General features: G+C 39.8%; 1 protein-coding gene across 2 annotated transcripts in view; it reads left to right on the forward strand.

Annotated features, from left to right (window-relative positions):
- The first annotated feature begins 1,370 nt into the window (after positions 1–1,370).
- The window catches only part of sntg2 (syntrophin, gamma 2), a 76,526-nt gene continuing 57,769 nt past the window's right edge, over positions 1,371–20,127 (forward strand). Inside the window, exon 1 of one of the 2 annotated variants that reach the window (XM_072457562.1) lies at positions 1,371–1,602. In XM_072457562.1, coding sequence (XP_072313663.1) covers positions 1,537–1,602 — 66 coding nt within the window. In that variant the 5' untranslated portion in view covers positions 1,371–1,536. The remainder of the gene's footprint in view (positions 1,603–20,127) is intronic. The other variant, XM_072457563.1, reaches the window with a different exon arrangement.

The raw sequence follows: 20,127 nt of genomic DNA on the forward strand, positions 1-20,127 counted from the left end.
TTCAATAACACTGGAAAACATCTGCTCGCAAGGTAAAACTGTACAAAGCAATGCCTTGATGTGGAACATATCGAGCGCTGTTACTAAATAATACATACAGTATGCTCAATGTGTACTTAGAAGGACAAGTACTGTCACTCTTTTGAATCCCTGGCTTTATTAAACCATAAATGGGTAATACACACACATTATATATATATATATATATATATATATATATATATATATATATATATATATATATATATATATATATATATATATATATATATATATATATATATATTGTATATGGAATTGTTGGGTTGAGAGTGTAGAGCAGGGGGGTCCATAATATAGCCTGGGTCCAAATGCGGCCCTCACACCAATTTATCATTATGTACTGTTAATTCAAACACTTTTACCATTAAAATTTCAATCACATTGTATTGGCCTACAGCCCTCAAATGAATATTTCAAGCCTTAGTGAAAGTATGGTGGCACTGTCAATGTTGTCTGGGATCCAGAATATGCTATACTCTGATCATATGAAGAATACTGATATTCCAACTATGAAAGCTGTGTTAATGCACCAACGGCTCGCTGTGTTTACCATTGGTCTGTGGTCCTCTGGCACATGTCTCAATATGCAGCCCTCCGGAACACAGCAGAGCAGTAACATCTCCCCGAAGCCAGTGAGGAGCATGGTCTGACAGCCCTACAGCAACATTCAATAATTCAGGGTTTTGTAATCATTTTATAATAGCTATATAGGCTCAATACCGCTTCAATGCATTCTAGCCCACGGCCCACAGTCCCACACATGAATTATTCTTGCAGATAAGTGATTGTAACACTGGGGATGAAGAATAGGCATCGGATGGAAACTTCTGGTTGTATAATTTGTTGAAGTCTAATACGGAACAATTGAACTAGTTCTGCAAACTACAAGATCTACACAGAGAACAGATTGGAACCAGCCATGTAAAGTTTCCCTAAGCACATTGCACTTCTCCAGTTTCCCTATTCACCAAATATATATGAACACAATATGTTCACAGTAAAACAGAACTCGTAATATGCTCTTATTTAACTTTGCCTAATACGAATAAGAATATGTTGCATGCTTCTAACTTGCCTTTACTGACATGTGATCACGGGAACTCATTAAGTCACAAAGAAACGGGGAAACTTGATTGCTCATTACGCATGCGCCCTGACGGCTGCACGTGGCTCTGACGCAGGGATGTGTGTGCGCGCGGACAGCGGCGGCAGCAGCAGGTGGAGATCCACACAGACACGCACCGATGAGCGGCACAGAGCAGCGCACTTCCCCGGCTCCAGGCTCGTCCTCCGCGGAGTGAGAGCCGCACGAAGCCCCCCCCCCGTCCCAGTCCAGCCGCGCGCACAGCTCCCGCCATGCCCGCGTCCCGCTCCTCTCCGCCCGACACTGTCACGCCGCGGGACGCCGGAGAATCGCCGCCTTTCCTCGGATAAATGACTTGAAAAAAAACTCTCGTCGAAGTCACTGGCCAGAGAAAAGCGGTTTTATGGGAGATGAACGTGGCGGGGAGACAGCCTGAGCTGATCGAGCGACCCGCCAGCCTCCCGGTCCCAACTTCGGTAAGAAAAATACATTCGATTGTATGAGTTTGTGTCTTCACTGATGTCATGCAGTCATCTCAGAAGGAAGTTTCAACTGTGTCACATGTTTGGCTGCAGGGAATAGAAAAGTAAACCATAAGATGCGCACAGATTTCTATTTATTCTATGATGAAGTGTTTAAACATGAGCCTGGCATGGGGACTGACAGTGCGGGGTCACGGCTGGTGAAATCATCTGACTGCTGCCTGTAGTATGATTGTAATTCTTTTTATATTCATTTAAAAACATATGTCACACGTTATATTATTCACTCTCTAACTCCAACAGTGGGATTGGGTCCAAAACAGGGTCATGGGGAAATTATATTTATTGTTTTAAAAATAATCACTTTAAGAGTCAAATTATTGATTGGTTTCAGAGTGATATCAATCCATCACTGTTGTCATAGCACCCAACCATTCTAAATTAAATATATTTTTGATGGCCAAAAGTCCTCATAATATCAGGCCATGAGCTGGATCGTCTTGCCCTTGCATCTAATGATGTTGCATTATTTCTGTTGTTTTAATTGTCTCTACTGGGGCTCTACAGCACCATGTGTTTGCGTACACCAATTCAATTATTTCAGTGCTCATAGCTGCACTGTGTATTTTGACCTCAATACTTCAGCTTTACTACAACGCCCTCTTTCTTCATACCTCCACTCCACTCTGAAGCTGCCGTTTTCTTTCATGACACATCGCACAGACACGCAGCACCTTTAATTCCGCTGCTCCCTCGGGTCCCGCTCGCACTTTTTCGGTCATAACGTTTTCCTTTTAGCCCTGATCCTCTCGGGCTTTTCAGTGTGAGGCGGCTTAAGCCCTCTCAGCGTGTGCTCATATGTCACACTTCCATTTAGCACTGACTTATAGCTGGAATTATATGGTGGGTCTTTTGAAGGCGGGCTCTGCATTCTCTCTGGTCACCTGGCACGTGATGGGAGCTTTCACTGTAATTAATGCCTGGTCCTTAGCCGTATTAAATGGGTTTCATTCGTTAAAGGGTGAAGGTGAGGGATTGTACTTGGTAAATGTGTAATCAAATGGGCTCGTAATGGATGTTAATGGGCATGTTTGCGGGTTTTCATGCCACAGCAAGGCTTCAACTGTTGGCGTCTTTGCAGCAATGGCATTATTTTCATCAGACGAGCCTGTCCAACTGTGATCTATAGTGGAGTCTGAAAGCTTATCAGAAGAGCCAGCATGAAACCACACGGGCCATCCATCGCTTTTCACGTATCACCTGTGCCGGTTCACTGCTGCTCCTTCTTTGGACCACTGCTACGGCCGGCCAGTTAATCGAGATTCAGTCGTTTCTAATCGCCAATGATATGCTTGGGGATTTTTATCGAGAGGTCAGTCAAAGCGTGCGCGATTTGGAGCCGAATTCAGACCTCGGAGCAAGAAATGTGACAATTTTTTTGTGTGCTGGCAATGATAAATTGAGATTGATATTTTTTTTGTCGTATCGCCCAGTCCTAACCACTGCAGACAGAGAAGACGTCCTTCACAGGAGCTGGTGTTGTGGTGGTATTCTGATGAAATACTTTCTAGGGCTCTAGTTGACAAAAGAAATTCTTGGTCGACTAACCTCATCACTCACCTCATTATTCATCCCGTAAAGTCAAGCTAAATCACTCCCGCTTTCTCTTTTCTCTTGTGGTCCATGCAAATCTTTTATAATTCAAAAACAAATCTTAATCGACTGGTTAAAAACTCGACTAAGACCGATTAATCAACTAAACTACTGAAGGCTAGTCCTATTTTCGAATGATTTATGCTTTTAGTAACACACTGTTGAAGGGTAAATGTTTCATGTCCTAATTTAATGTATCAGGTACTATGCTGTGTGTGACGGGTTGTCAAAAGAATCAGTTGATACAGATAATAATGAATAGTATCAAAACTAGATAGTAGTTTTAGAATATCAGAACTAGTACAAGACCACAAGGTAATCACAAAGAAGTATTTCTGTGCTGTGTGATGTCCAAAAAAATATTTTTGGACATCACACAAAATAGTATTTATTTTATTAAAGGCGTAATGGACGATTTTTCGCCGATTTGAGAACTCAAGCGGAAGTGCGCATGTGTAGAAGCATAGAAAAGACTCGCGGCTACACGTGTGTTTGTTTATTAACGCGACGAATCGCATCGCATCTCTCGTCTCCTGTAGATTTCGGTCTCTTCTGCGTCAGCTCGAACTGTCTTTCTCTGTCTTAATTTTGTCCCGTACACTGAGGGAACTATATTATGATAGATCCATGCGCTTAGACACGCGCAAACGTGCTGCTCTCATGGGGACGAGTCAGAAGGCGGCTGCAGGTGAGCGGTAGGTGCGTTCTATGATTGATATGTGGCAGGACTAATCAGCAGTCCACGCCACGAGGAAATAAGACTCAGATTTGGCCCAAAAAATCGTCCATTCCACCTTTAACATTGTCAAAATTGTATTTAATATCAAGGCTTTTCCATAGTACTGAAATTGGGTTCAAAATGTTTGTATGGTGACAACACACTACTGTGTATCAATTCAATTTCCTCCACAGGCAGTTCTAACAAATAGTGGGGAAAACCAATCAGACAAGCAGCGCACACGGCCCCTGCAGGGCGATACTAAAATGTTTTGTTAAAGCTAGATTTTCTGATTTTCAAACTGTGAAAGGAGAAAGTACTTAAAACTATCTTATTCCTGGTTCTCACAAATCCTTTATATCCTTGTGCAAGATATTTGGATGCACAGCTTAAGAACTGCTTTTTTCAGACTGACTGAAACAGCGACAGAGCGTCAAATTGCAGTAAATCCTGCTAATTGCTCTTACTTCCGGGTTTATAATGCTTTATTATTACATGCAGAAGTGAACAAATTCTCAGTTGCCCTGGGCACTATTTTGATTGTCTTGAATAAGGGACCTTCACATGAAGGTTCAGGGTGACGCTTCAGGCAAACTATGTGTCACGGCAGATAAAGCGCTATGATAGAAAATGAACACAAACCACAGTGAATGGCAGAGCTATATCTCAGGGACCATTTTCTAACTAAAGTTTCACACATTTTTACTTGTTGGTGGTCAGGATGTTATGGATTATTGGTGGCACTTTTAGTTTTTTCTTCATCTCGATCTGCCCTCTCAGACTTGATCTCCAAGTTAGGCTATTATGTATCTAATAGGAATGTCAAGATTATTAGGTCAATCGATAATTGTGATTATTCAGGTCCCAATATAATTGTAAGAATTGTAAAAAAAAAGAAATGATTTTGACAATTTTAGAAGCAACTATTCTAATTCAATGAAAAGCCCAAAAACACATCACTTTACTTTTCTTATTTGGCTGTTTGGTCACATTAACTTTATTTTTTCTTTCAGAAAGTTCGATTTCATGAAGCTGGTCACAAACTTGATGAGTAGTAGGTGTTGGAAAATGGGAATGAAAAAGAGAAAAGAAAAGTTCACTGCTGTTTAGTTCTGGCCTTGGCAATCATGAATAATTCTACAAGATGTTTTTTGTATTGTCAAAATACTGTTAACATGACACAACAATTTGATATTGTGACATCCCTAGTCTCTAAGAAGTCATATCTTACTCAACCACAAAAAAATGCTAATACATGGTTTATATGCAAATATTCTGAAAAAAATCTACATGTATTTTCATTCATAATTTAGCCGAGTAATTCCCATGACATCCATATATATATAATATCTTGTATGCAAAACTTTTTATGTTAAAGTCACCTGAAATTTGCACATTTGATCCATTTCCCTTCGCACCACTTTGAATCTAGCTTTTAATCAGAATGAGTGATCCCCATTTGGCATGTGGAGTTAGAAGTGGCAATCACTGCGGCGCTGAAGAGACCTACCTTTTATCTCGCGTCAAAGATGATAATGTGCTTCTAACGATCGTCGAGGAGATTATCGGCAAATGGCTGCAAATCAGGTCACAGGAGACACGTGTCGGCGGATCTGATGTGCAGGGTGCAGAGAATGACGTGTGGAACATGCGTCAAAACTCGACATATTGTTAATTTCTGCGGGTCAGGTTTGCATGGGTCATCGGGTGTGCGTTGTCAATGAGGTGACCATATGATGAGGCAGTTGTTATGGGTACCAAGCTGTTATGAGCACCAAGTGAGTCTGTGAATGTGTTAACTTCAATGGAAACAGAAACTGGCAATGTTTTTTTTCTTCATTATTTATTTATTTATTTCCTCAAAATGTATTTATTATCATTGGATTATTGGGTCATTATTATTTTATATTTAAATTAAAAAAAGGCAAAAAACTAAAACACGACCCAGAGAACAAACAAAGGACATCAAGACATCCAATAAATAAAACAAAAATGACAGCACATGAGTCCGATCTGGTCCAAAGTTTGTCAAAAATGTAAATGTTCAAATCAGGTCAGAATGTGGTTTTTCCATTTTTCATTTTGGACAGAGTTTTAGTTTTGTTTTTCTGTCTTACATAAGATATTGCATAAAGTGAAGAGTGGTGAAGTATTTGACTGAGTGGAGTGTGTGCATGTATTTATTGACCATTGGAGTAGACTCTTCTCTGCTAAAGGTTCTAACCATTTTTATACCATCCACGTCTAAAATTGCAAAAACTGCCCAGTGGCTACAATATTGAATTACTTTGTGTCTTTACATTGTGCTGTTGTCACATTACAAAAACTTTAACTTTTACCAAGCCTTTGGAGAAGGACTTGATTTTCAAGACTAGAATTTTAACGCTTATTTAGATCATAGTGAAACGTTCAATCCTAAATAATAGTAGTTTTAGTTGTTGAAAATGAAATCCCTTCAAACCTCCTTGAGAATGCCAGATCTTGTAATCTGAGCTGAATGGGCCTGGTTAGTACTAGCCTGGGCAGCAGTGGTAAGAGCACTTTCCTGCACAGAGTGATGCATACTGATGGAAAGTGTGTTAGTGAGAGTGAATGAGGGACAACAAATGGAAAGCAGCCCATGGCAACAATCTGGCGCGCGAACACTTATACCATATGTTAAAGACTATTCTAAAATATTCAGCAAAATACAATTTTTTCATTTTTGTGTGATCCATTTTGATATTAATACTGAAATGAGTATAGTTTCAATATTAATACTAATACGTTTTACAACCTCACTTTACTTAGTATTGGCTTAAATACTTTTCCGTTTTGAAGCACTTGAATGATATCACTTTGCTACAGCAGATGATTAAAAAATGTTTCAATCACATAAAAGGTTCAATATAATGCATCAGATGCCAAATTATGATACTCCCATTCTTCAAATCTGGCAAGGCTCACATTGGCCTATAGATTTGAACAATTCTATTTCTGCTTTAAAACATATTGATTCACTATATATGGTACAAGAACAAAACGAGTGGACATTTCCGTTGCAGAACAAAAGAATAACTCATGTCAGATCATGTCTGTGGGTCTCTTTGACACGAGCTATAATTATTCTATAAATGAACGTGAAAGTGTGTGCTTTTGTCTGCAGAAAGTCAGTCATTTAAGCATGAACATGGATTCTGCAAGAGCTCATTTAACAGAGACAAATTGATTTTTACCACATTGAATTCTGATATTTCTGTCTTTCAGTGTTAGAAAAGATTTCATTTTATTACCAAGATGTATAATTTCTTGACACAAATAAGTTTCTGCTCTATTTTATGTAGGGTTTTTTTACTAGTACAAGAACTGTAGTGTATTCATGTCCTCCCACTTATGGAAGAGGGTGACATTCAAAGTTGATACTGGTTAAAGATTTCAAACATGACACTGCACAAGTGTGGGTTGTTTATTAGAGTTTATTAGAGTTATATCTAAATTAATGAATTTATTAACATTTCATTTAGCTAGTTGATCTGAAGGTTTGTGAGAACATAACTGTGACATTGACCCATTTCTGGAAATGAATGAACACTTTACCAAATGTGGTTTATGAAGATTTATTTACCAAAGAATTAAATGGTTAAATATGATTTTTTAATATGCAAATGAGTTGATAACAGATGGAGACACTAGACATGATTGTTCTAGATCTATTTAGTTGTGTGTTAGTTAATCTAAGGTGATCTCATCAGCCACATTGTGAAATGCATGCATTTTTCCTACGACCAGAAGCAGGAGCTGGGCTTGTGTGTTGGTGTCGCCCCCAGGGTTCACTCAGGGGTCACGCTGGGAGAGACTGCAGCAGCTCGGTCCGCACGCTGGGCAGGGCACGGACAGTGTCAGGCTGAACAAGCCCTGGATCAGGTTCAGTGATCTGCATCCTCCTTGGCTCTGAGGCGTTCCTCAGATAAAAAGTGCTGTTGCACTGATTCACAGATGAGGCTGGTCTGAATAGTCCTGAATCTAAGTTTTGTTGTAGACTTTAAAAGTTGCAAAAAGGTCCTTTGCTTGAGTTTGTATGACACGTCTAAAAAAAACAGGAACTAAATTCTTATTTATGAGACAGAAAAAGTAGCTTCCGTGTCTCTCTGGAATGTTCTTTGTTCCGTAGGTTAGCTTAGCATTGCTAGGCCAGAGATGAGCCATTCTCTTAAGATACTTGGATGAAACTGAGTCTTCTTTCCTCTCTCTCTGACTGACCCCTGCAGGACACGTAGTTACAAAGGTACGATTATTCACAAAACGAGGTATAAAACAGTTAAATGAACATGCAGAACACAATAACATTATGTACAGTAAATTAATCTTGTGGACAAAGTCTACGTCTACAGTCAGATGATGGTTTACTAACACTATTTTTAGTGTTTGTTTTAACATTTGTCTTAGGAGAGAAAATGGCTCTGTGAGTTAATTTTAATCCAAAAGCAGTCATTCCATGGAAAAAGTTTTTTTTCGAGTTTTTAACCAGTCGTTTTTTTTCAACGTTCAAAGCGTTAAGTCTCTGTTCCTGCAGAGACATCATCAATCTCCACGCGGGGGTTGTACATGGTACAACCTTACTGCCTTACTGTCACCATGGCAACACTCGGAGGTCATCGGCGGTTCGCTATATGAACGTTTTGCGCTCGATCCACTAATCCAACAATTTCCTTTTTGATCACCAACATAATTAAATGTCTATATTCAGACTCTGGTCTATATATCGATGCAAAAATATCTGCAGAGTATTCCGGTTCTAGTTCTCTGGACAGTAAATCATTGGCAGGGATCGGTCATAGAAAAATCCATATTTGATTTAATTGAAAAGTCTATGCTAAGACTTCTGGTTTATAGGCTCTGTTATTTATTTTTAAAAAGGCTAGCTCAGTGTTAGTACTTCCTGTCTGATTCATCTGTAAGGGGTTTTGAACAGCGAGTTGTGGTGGATGTCTCATGTTAAAGACAGTAGGTGAATAATTCACCAAAGGACACTAAATGCCAACAGTTATTCCACTGTTGAGGCATAACAATTAAAATAAATAAATAGCCAACTGCCGCTCTGTGCACAGAGCCAATTTTATAACCCCCAAAGACAGATTTTTAAAACCTTGTTTTCTTTCTGACGGGTTTTGCCTTATACAGTTGTACAATGAGGTAGCACATATTTTGTCCAAATGCCAACTAACCACTTACAGGCTGATTCCACATAATGCAGCTCCGCTCCACTGCACCACAGACTTCCTCTGTCTGAGGGCGTTCTGTCCCCTCAGGGCCGCACCATACAGGGCTGTGGGGCCCGAGGAGCTGGAGAAGACCATGTGCGGAGAGCATAGTTCTAGAATTAAAAGTCCTCATTTGGGACCAAAATAACTATTATTACATAATATGTACTACAATATTATGTCATTGCTGATCTAGATTGTCTGACCGGTTACTAAAAGTGGTTTCTGTGTGGATGCGGCGATGCTGCGATGCTGCGATGCGGCGATGCTGCGATGCGGCGATGCTGCGATGCTGCGATGCTGCGATGCTGCGATGCGGCGATGCGGCGATGCGGCGATGCTGCGATGCTGCGATGCGACGATGCGGCGATGCGGCGATGCTGCGATGCTGCGATGCGACGATGCGGCGATGCGGCGATGCGGCGATGCGGCGATGCTGCGATGCGGCGATGCTGCGATGCTGCGATGCGGCGATGCGGCGATGCCGCGATGCGGCGATGCTGCGATGCTGCGATGCGGCGATGCTGCGATGCGGCGATGCTGCGATGCGGCGATGCTGCGATGCTGCGATGCGGCGCTTACGTACTGTTCTGCTTTGGTGTAAACTGGGGGTTTGGCACACAATGACTCTCTTGTCTTATAAGAGCACTATTTTACAACAATTTCCACATGTAATTTCAGAAAAGATAATCAGTGTAAAGTTGCACAGACACGGGATGTGGAACAGCTCTCAGTCACAACGGTAGCGTAAAAGCTGCAGAGGTCGTGGCATAGCACTGCAGAGCGGAGCTGCAGGATGGAGAATCAGTCACCATGACAGGAGTAGACAGTATGCATGAAGTTTCTTGCTCACGGGCACAGCAGCATCTGTTCAGTCAATTATAAACCACTTCTTTTCTGGAATATTATCACCCAATTATTAAAGCTGCAGTACTCAATTTTCAAACCACATTATACTCTATGGGGAAAAAACAAATTTGCAAGGAAAGGAAGCCTACCTTAAAACCATGAGCAGCATGGACATTCTGTAGTGTAGACCCACTCACTGTAAGAATGGGGTTTTCAAGTATTTTTGAGCAATAAAACGTCTGTAATGTCTAGATTTTCTTCCTCAAAAGAACTAATTACATTGTGCATTAAACAGTATTCTTTGGACGACTGCTTTATTTAGATGAAGCCTCCCTCCAGTGGTGGACTTGTGCTAAAGCCCGTGGGACGTGAACACTGGGCCAAAGGGCGCACTTTGGACTTACATCATCAATGAGCTGTGAATGGACTCCTAATGAATCCCTGTAGGAACAGAACACACACTGACACACACTGACACACACACACACACATACACACACTCGCACACACACGCACACACTCGCCATCCCTCTTTATTCCATTATTCAAAACCAAGTCAAAATTAGCCACTGCTTTAATTTTTCAAATGTCAAGAGGGACGCGCCATGTCATAAATCCAAGTGCATCAAAACAAGTTGCGATGTCACTGCGTAGAGACTGTCTTCTTGAAATGTTTCCTTAGCAAATAAAAGGAAAATTGTGTCCCCCTGCATTATTAATACCCACGGCGTGTCATTAGCATTTTTATTTAGATTCAAGGCAGGGAACTTATGCATTTTAATATTCCCCATTCATATCCAATGGAGATGGAGAGAAATGCACCTTGTCTCATTTTTTAAACAGCCAAATTGTAGCGGACACTTCGGAAATAGCTCACAAAAGAGTTGGTCTATCTTTATCTTCTTGGAATAAATGACACAAAACAGTTTTCAAAATTTGCATTCACCCCAACTTAGCCGTCCCGTTGAGTCACAAAAGTCTGATGATACAAAGTTTGCTGTTGTTTCCTCTGTGATTTGAAGAGAGCAACACTTTGAATGGTCTAATACAACAAGCTAAAGGTAGTCTCTCTTCCATGGTGATCGCATTTACTGGCCGATAGAGATTTGCTTTAATTATTATTTTACACGTTGCCTGCGTATGAATGTACTGTGATTGGTGGAGGTTGAAGACATCTAGTATATATCGGGCTGATATTTATATATATATATCAGTACAGACTATTTTTTCCTTTACAGTCTTTTTTATTACCAATGTGGTATCAAAATCCAACTGAGGTTTTTCTGGATTCTATTGTTTTTTTTTTTAATAATTATTGACAATAAAAAAACATAATGATTGATCGTCATTATTTCTAAAAGTAAGGATTTGAGAAACAAACTGTTTTTTATAATGAATATATTGAGTTCAGTGCTATGTACAAACACATTGTCAGACCAGGTTTGCTCCTCTTTTTTTGTGATTAAACTTTGACAAAGAGAAAATTCCCACAGAGATGTCTTCACTGAGCTCTAAGACATCATGTCAGGTATTACTAGCTCCTCCTGTTCTAACACATGAGGAGGGAGTGTATCCCTCGTAGTCAGCACTGCTCTTATTTGAACAGCTCACAAAGACTGGGAGCACGGTGCATACAGAGTGATGCTACAGGAGGTGTGTGACTGCCCCTGATAGAATGTCATGTTTGAGCTGAACAGTCTCAGATCAGGTCTGAGCCTTTGACCTTTAGGGTTTTGAAATTCACAAGACAGCCAAGACATTTCCTGATGATTGCAGTTCTTCGGTTTGAAAGAGACATTCTTTTTTATTTTTTATTTTTTTTAAAGGGAGCAGCGGGTGCAGATTGGGGATAAATATCATGCAAACAACTGCATAATATTATTATTTTAATAATCGACCAATTATCAGGTTAGAATTAAACCTGTTTAAGACACTTTGTAGTCAAAAAATGTCTCTCAATAGATTATATTTACAAATGAATATGTCCTTAAAAAAAGTTGATGTTATTCTTATTTTGATAAAATAATGCATTAATTTGTTATTAAAACTTTTTTCCTTGCAAAAGACAAAGTTGTTCATACGTATAGTATTGTTTATACTCTAGATACACATTTTCAATTACGGTATTAATATAGTCAACAGTTAATTCAGTCATTGTTGCTCTCCCACACCTGGAATAATGTAGTGAAGAAGTGGGACTGCAGATGCTGCTTTCATCCTGTAAAAGCAGACACGTTACAGCAAATCCCATGACTACTCTGAAGAAGACTTGTGAGAGTGAGTCAGGCATGAAAAACAAACACACTTTGGTTACCAGAAGACCAAACTAATCTTGTTGGACTTTTGTTATTTTTTTAATGACTGTTAACACCACTTTACCAGCACATTTTGGAAATGGCCATCTCAGCTGTAAATGGAGTCGGGCTGTGAACAGACGTGCTATGATAACTAAATGCAAACATCACAAATTCCGTTAGTCTCTCGACTGTGAGAGGCAGCTTCTGCATTTACTGTACCAGAGGCTTAAGCTTCTGCTGCACTGCAAAGTACATGAAAACCAGCACGCTGACACATGGGGCCACAATGATGAATATAATCCATCACACTAAACGCTGAGTTTCACTGATACAGATATGAACAGACTGGGCAGAATCATCAGAGGCATTTGGACAAGATCTAATTTCATTCTGACATGTTTAATACGTACACAAGAAGAACAGTTTGTTTTAGTTCAGTGAACAAAACCAAATGCAAGTCTTACCAACCATTGCTAAGCGCTTGAGACATAGATGTTTCACTGTTGTGTTTTCATTTCTCTTTTCCAATTCTATTCTATGCGCCGTACCTAACATAAACACCTTTTATATACAAAATTATTTAGCGCCATGAGCAATGGCTAACTGGGCTAATTAGACTCTTACAGCTTAAGGCCAATCATGAATAATGTAATCTGTTACACTATGCTACTACTATATGATGCTCTTTTCCATAGAAACACATTATGATAAAATTATATATTTTTAAAGAATGGATATGCACAAGCGACAGTTGAAAGGACTTATGTTATGTGGCATAGAACAGTGACTCTAAATGGCAGACAATGAACATTTTTGTCCTTGACACGTTCTTTCTATAATGCTATAATAGATCCATTACGGTTTGTGTTAATGCCATACAACTCTCATGTGCTAATAAAATCTCACTGCGGAAAGATTATCGGTACTTCTGCATAATAAAGCAATGAAGTAAAATAGTTACGTGTTTGCGTTTTGCTGTAATGGGCATATATACACACACTTTACAAACTAGTCATAAATCTATCTGCTGCTGCTGTATGTAAATTTGTTTTTTAGTTCACCCCTCCTGATGAAAACACGCCAAACAGCATTTCACTTCATCAGGTTATGAATGGCCAAGCTGGAGGAAATCCCAGGCAAGAGCACCATAATAAATAAGATGATACATTTCAGCATAATTTTCAAAGTGTGCATTAATTTGTGGAACTGACACAGCCACTTCTGCTGATCTCACGATGATAAGTGCTGTAGACGTGTCATGCGGAGTACTACTCCTGCTCAGTAAACTAATTAAATGCAAAAAACATAGCATCTAAAACTTTGGGAATACAGCCAAAACATCATATAATGCCATTTATAGCCATTTACCAAAGGACCTTGCCTGCAATGCTATTCTATTCTGTTTTATTTGTTCATTTTTAAGACAACATGGGCTGTTATTACTTTGACATAGAGTATTTCAGTAAATCACCATCCTCAGAAGAGTTTTTAAAATTTATTTTATCAAGTAATCCTTCCTTCCAAAGGTCAAAAAACATGTCCCTTCTGCTACACTGTAATCCCTGAAGCGCATCTGGCTTTGTAAAGTCCAGTCACCATCACCTCTTTTTCTATTCATTTTACTTCTATTCTATTGTATTATTATTATTATTTTTAGCTTTCGTTTGTTTACTGTTCAATCTTCAAGCAAATGCAGACTTAGCATCCTCTGCTGGTTGTGTGTAAATACAACACGAATGCGCCAAGGCATGATAATGTGCTAAAAATGTAAAGCGAGCACATGGCTTATCTGCATAAACAGAGTTTCTTCCAAACGTCCACCTGCTGCACAAAAGCATTGTAGATTATTAGTGTTTAGTACAAATCCTTTGGCTGTTTGCATTGTTTGACTAACCATATCCAGTGGACATGCTCTGAATTCTATGTTATGAGAGACACTCTTGTATGACTCGTATCTTTGCACTTGAATCATTGTATGTATAATGCAGTTAATACATTGGGTGTAGTTAATCTGAAAATTAGAATAAGAAATTAATTTAGGATTTTAGCCAGACATGTTTTATCATCAACCTTTATTTATAGAGCCCTTTACAACAACAACAAGTGACCAAAGTGCTTTGGTGACCAAAGTGCACCATAAAATTAAGGCAGTACAAGTAAAAACAAACTGTACAAAATAAAGTGTCATTACATTACAGAGTGTTAAAAGCCAGTCTGAATAAATACGTTTTAAGCCTGGATTTAAAAAGGTTCAAATCCGTGATGGTGCACATGTCCAGTGAGACCAGTGACAGAGAAGGCTCGATCACCCAAATGTTTGAGTCCGGGGACGTCCAATAGAAGCTGATTAGTTGACCTTAGAGCCCTGCTTGGGTTTTGAGCAGACAGGAGCTTGGCCAGATAAGGAGGTGCCAGGCCATTTAGAGCTTTAAAAACAAAAAGTAACATTTTAAAATCAATTCTAAGTAAAAAGAAACGGGGTGATGTGCTGACGTCTGGGTGTGTTGGTTAGAAAACGTGCCGCAGCGTTCTGTACGAGCTGAAGGCAGCTGAGGGAGACTGGGAGACACCGACATAAAGTGCATTGCAATTATCTATTCTTGAGATGATAAAAGCATGAATAGTCCTTTCAAGGTCGTCAAGGAGCATCACTTTTGTCTGGAAGCACAGGTAAGTAAATTTGCAGATCGTCTGCATAGCAGTTAAAAGCTAAACGGTGCCTGGCTATAATTGACCCCAGTGGCAACATATACAGAGAAAACAACAATGGGGCCCAAAATAGAGCCCTGGGGCACTCCACAGACCAGCAAGGCAGCAGAGGAGGACAGGTCCCCAATAATGAGCGCAGTGCCACAGATACCAACATCATTTTTAAAGCTGCTGTTGAATCTTACCGTACAAGGACAATGGGGCTCTTGGCATCCACAGACCGGGCAATATCATTGTGCACTTACAGCAATGCAGATTCTGTGCTGTGACCCAGATGGGGTTTTCTAGATTAAAGATGTTTTCTAAAAACTGTTGCAATTGCATAAAAAACACTTTCTCAAGAACTTAAGAAATAAAAGACAAGTTAGAAACAGGTCTAAAATTTGACGTGAAATTAGTATCGTCATTAGCAGTTGTTTCTTAAGAAACCACAACATCAGTCATCATTATTATTGTGAGGAAGGGTCTATATGTGCTTACCTGGCAAGTCCAGAATTATATCTCTGTGTTTTTTAAACAGAGTAATATTAGTCTGCTCACCATTTCCTTGTTGTGCATAAAGCTAAACAGAACCATGCAATCAGATTTGTTTATGTCAGTGACGCATGTGAAATGAATGAGGGGTTGTCGTCTTGTTTAAGCAGCTGAAATCTCCGGCTGGATTGTCAGTGAGAGCAGGCGGTTGAAGCCGAGGGGCGGAAATACAGCCCGGAGTCAACTTGAACGCTCCACAAGCCCGAGAACACTGAGGCGGCTTCAGATCACAGAGAAAGGACAGATCTCACGTTTCTTTGAAGTGTGGCACTGAATAAAACTAAATCAAACTTTGTGATTGATCCTGTGTCACTCACACACCACGGCCTTACACACACATCACCGGTGCAAAGAACAATGAGGTCACACTTAAGTTTAGGCTTGGTCTTGAGCTATGGTGAAAATGACATTGAGCACAGCAAGATCATATATTAATGATGCTGTCTGTAATGCACATCAGCCTGGGCCTTTACTGTCTCATTTGGAAGAACTGCAGGATGCTATGTTTCTGATGAAAACAGATCTCATCCAATCAGTTGAGTCTCTTCATGTGTTACACTACATTTCCCATCATGCCTTTGGAGGCGCGGCACTTCCTGCTCACCGGCTGCACCGCCTTGCCTTAAGCTGCCTCGATCTCGTCTTGGGCTGTGTCCCAAAGATGAGGCGCCTTGCCTTGGTCTGATCTGAGCATCCACGTCATCCAAGCTGTGTTCCAATGTTTATGACCTCGCATTTATTTATATAATGTATCACGGATATGAAGCATTTGCTGCCTTGAACTGTTGAACCATAATGCACCATCATCGTTTTCGAAGATCAAAAATCAGCGCTTGTTTGTACTAAACATACAAACAATACTATTGTTATTTTTTAATAAGACCATCACGCCCCGTGTTTTTGCATTTAAATGTATTTGTGTGACTGTGGTGCTGCTGCTTGTTTCCTCTGAAGCCTATACCATTTGCCGAGTTTAGGGTTCCCATATTTCTGTGGTCTGCCACAAAATTGCTGCAAAACCACAGCCGGACTCTTTCCAAACCTGGACTCCTTCAATCATAACTCCAGGAATGTGTGGCGCTGATGGTAAGTGCTCCAGTACAATGACAAACATGTTCTCTCTGTGAATATCGACTGGGATACTCACCTGCACTTGCGTCAGGCGTAGATTTTATTTTCTGAAATCCACGTATGATGTGCTGCTACGGACGCGTGTCTTTTAATGCCGCCTGATAAAAACTCTGCAAAAATGTTTACGCAGTGGAGCTTGGGCCCCAGGAGCGTTCACACTGCAGCGTCAAAGCGTCCAGTTAACAGTCAAAATGTATGTGGACGTCCTGTGTCATGAGCGTTGACATGAGTTACATAGACAATATAAAGGCCATAATATAATACAAATCCAGTATTTTTAAACAGAATGGCTGAATTATTAGATTTGTATGTGTTAACTTGACTGAACTCTCTCATCTTCTCTATTCAAATGCACTGCTCTGACTTCTACAGGCTTTGGTTTTTATCTCCACTTCTGAGTTTGTGGCAGTAATCAGGCGCTCCTGGCTGAGGCGGCATCACTTTGGCGGCTGCTGCCTCTCAAGGTTATCAGTGTTTGAGCCGTTTGCCTTCACAGCAGCTAAAGTAAACCCAACTGTCAGCCACTTTGACATTTGAAAATAGGAAATTCAGGAGACAGTCAAATGCTTAAAACAGCTCCCCGGGTCAACACTGCCCACGCTGGTAAAACAGCTGCAAAGATGTCTGTTTTACAATAATTTCACTATTGTGAGCTAGCCTGGGGGAGCATTTGATTTCAGAGATAATGTGTCCACTTGATGATAGCATTAAAAAATCGCTGCTTTCTTTAATGGGGCTTTCATGGCATAATTTACAGTATTCACAATGTTTTGGACTACGTCTGACAGATCGACACTCATCATTGTGCTAATATTACAGAGGACCATAACACAAGAACCAATGGTTGTTTATTTTAATCCAAATATTCGTGTTTTTATATTGATTTATTTGACTTGAGTGGCTGCAATTAGCAAATCCCAAAGACTACATTTATATAAAAGATATTTATCCATCGCAAGGCCCACACGTTTATGTTCAAAGTGTTTAAGTTATACATTGTTAATAAATAAATCATTAATGTGTTGTATAATTTGTTGCATGATTGGGTAAACGTGCATATTTAAATTGCTCATCTTTTTGCATTTTTACTCATTCGACTAATCTGAGTATGACACATGGGAACACCGAGAATGGACATTGAGATGGATAAAACCAGCTGATGTCAATACTGGAACCGATAAATCACCCATCACCCATCCCTAAAATATTCTGTTGTATGAATCTGCTAAACCTGCTGTTCATATCTACAGTAAACTACTTGGATTAATTTAAATGTGTATTGTGAACCAAATGTTGTCATCTATAATCTCACAGCCCTAGAATTAAACATGACTTGTACAAAACTGAAAAGCACTTATTCAACATGGCTTTTACATCCAGTATTTCAGGTATTGTCCCACCCTCCTCCTGGTCCGCTGAGCATAACACAGTGCCTTTTATTATTTTGCACTGGAGTTTTGGTAAACCACCCTCCTCACCCCAATCTTCACTTCTTTGCTCTCCTCTCACTCTCGCACCCATGGCACCCACAGCTGAGGTGCTCTGACTAAACCTTTTTCTGTTTCAGTCTCACACAATTTACAAGTGCTATTGTCAAAATATTTTTCCAAGCCCCCACGGCTTCTTCGCTTGTCTAAAAACGGATCTCTTTTATGCCCTGCAAAAATTGGAATTATTTTCACTTTCTGTACTTTCTGCGATACGTGTGTAAATATTTCATGCTGTGAGTGGACCTTTAGAAACAGAGAAAAGTCTTTTTTCAATATAAAATGAATTCAGGTTTAAACTTGTCTATGTTCTTATACAGATGATCCTCAAATTACTCCGTTTTATGAACGAGGAATACTTTCAAATTGTGGCCAAAGGGAACAAAATCTGTTGATGTATGTTCTGGTACTAGTTTTACAAAGAAGATTCAGTTGTTCCTGTTGAACATGTTCTCTGTAACTGGGACAAAAAAATGCTTTTCTAATAGGTTGAATGTCTTGGCAGGCTCTGGGTGTGTGTCTGTCTGCCAGCTTGTCTGTAAGAAAGGGTCTTGTGGAGATTTGTCCTCCTCTATCTCTCTAAGCTCTGACATGGCTGTGCTCTCTTATGAAGCTAAATGCAGGAGATGAGCCGTGTTGTTCAGTAGAGCACCCTCTGTGTAGAAGGCTTTGGAAGTATTTTAACTGTATAATTAACTTACGAGCTCAGTAAAGTAAGTAAATAATTGTGAGCGTAACACACTCAAAGTTGATTTACCCTATGGTGATAAAAGAACAAGGAATCATTGAGCCATTAAAGGCGCTGTACCTGATTCATTTAAAACCATTTGCAGCGGTGACAGTTATTCCTTTCTCTCATATTCCAACCCCTTATTATTCAGTGCAATGAGTTTATAAGCACTTTTCACAACTCTCTGAGGCTACTTATTGCTTTTTTATGTACATTTTTTAAATTATATTATATATTTATTTTCTTCAGTTTCACATAAAAGAATATTACTCACTGGTTAACCAACATTTACAAATGGACTCACCCCACCCAATCTGATATTATATGGCTGTAAATAGAACAAAGCAAAGAACTAAATATAGCTGACATACAATTTCTCACCAAATCAATAAAACAACATGTTTTATGCTAAAACCATAGTCTCTACTCTGACAGCCTGGTGGAAATGTCACCAAATCACAAATTCTACTCTTGCCCCATCTAACTTCACCTTACTTTGGAACAACCCTGACTTCATAAGCAATACATAACATTACATTTCTGCATATGGGCTGAAAAGGGTATTAATATTTATAAAACATATTATCAATATTTCCCCACTTGGTCCAGGAGTTTGGCCACAGGAGCAATCAATTTTTTAAATACCTACAAATCAAATCATTAGTTATGGAAAACATAGTATAGAACTCTGTTCTGCACTTTCAGACTTGATTATACCTCTCCAAAGAAACTTCTCTCTAAAATATCCTAAATATTTTTTAGCCATCTTAGACCATATGCCTACCAACACTAAAATGGGGAAATGTCCTTTCAACGGCGCCTGATGCCAACTTCTGGACCCAAATGGGGCGGCAGTAGCTCAGTGGTAGAGTGCTCGTCTTCTGATCCAAAGGTCGGCAGTTCGACTCCCGGTCAGATCCACTGGCCCGCAGGTTGGCGGTGCGATTGCATGTGAATACTGCCGTTGTGTCCTTGGGCAAGACACTTAACCCAACTCGCCCCCCAGTGTCTGCGAATATCTGGGGTGTGAATGTGTGTGTGTGAATGGGTGACTGGTTCCTTGATGTAAAGTGCTTTGAGTACCTTGACAGTAGAAAAGCGCTATATAAATGTGACCATTTACCAATTGTAAAAATATGCTCAAAAATGCCACCTTTAAATTAATACAATA

The sequence above is a fragment of the Eucyclogobius newberryi genome, unplaced genomic scaffold (genome assembly GCF_026437365.1).
Source record: "Eucyclogobius newberryi isolate DKJ021-1_F unplaced genomic scaffold, fEucNew1.0.hap1 SCAF_21, whole genome shotgun sequence".
NCBI lineage: Eukaryota > Metazoa > Chordata > Actinopteri > Gobiiformes > Gobiidae > Eucyclogobius > Eucyclogobius newberryi.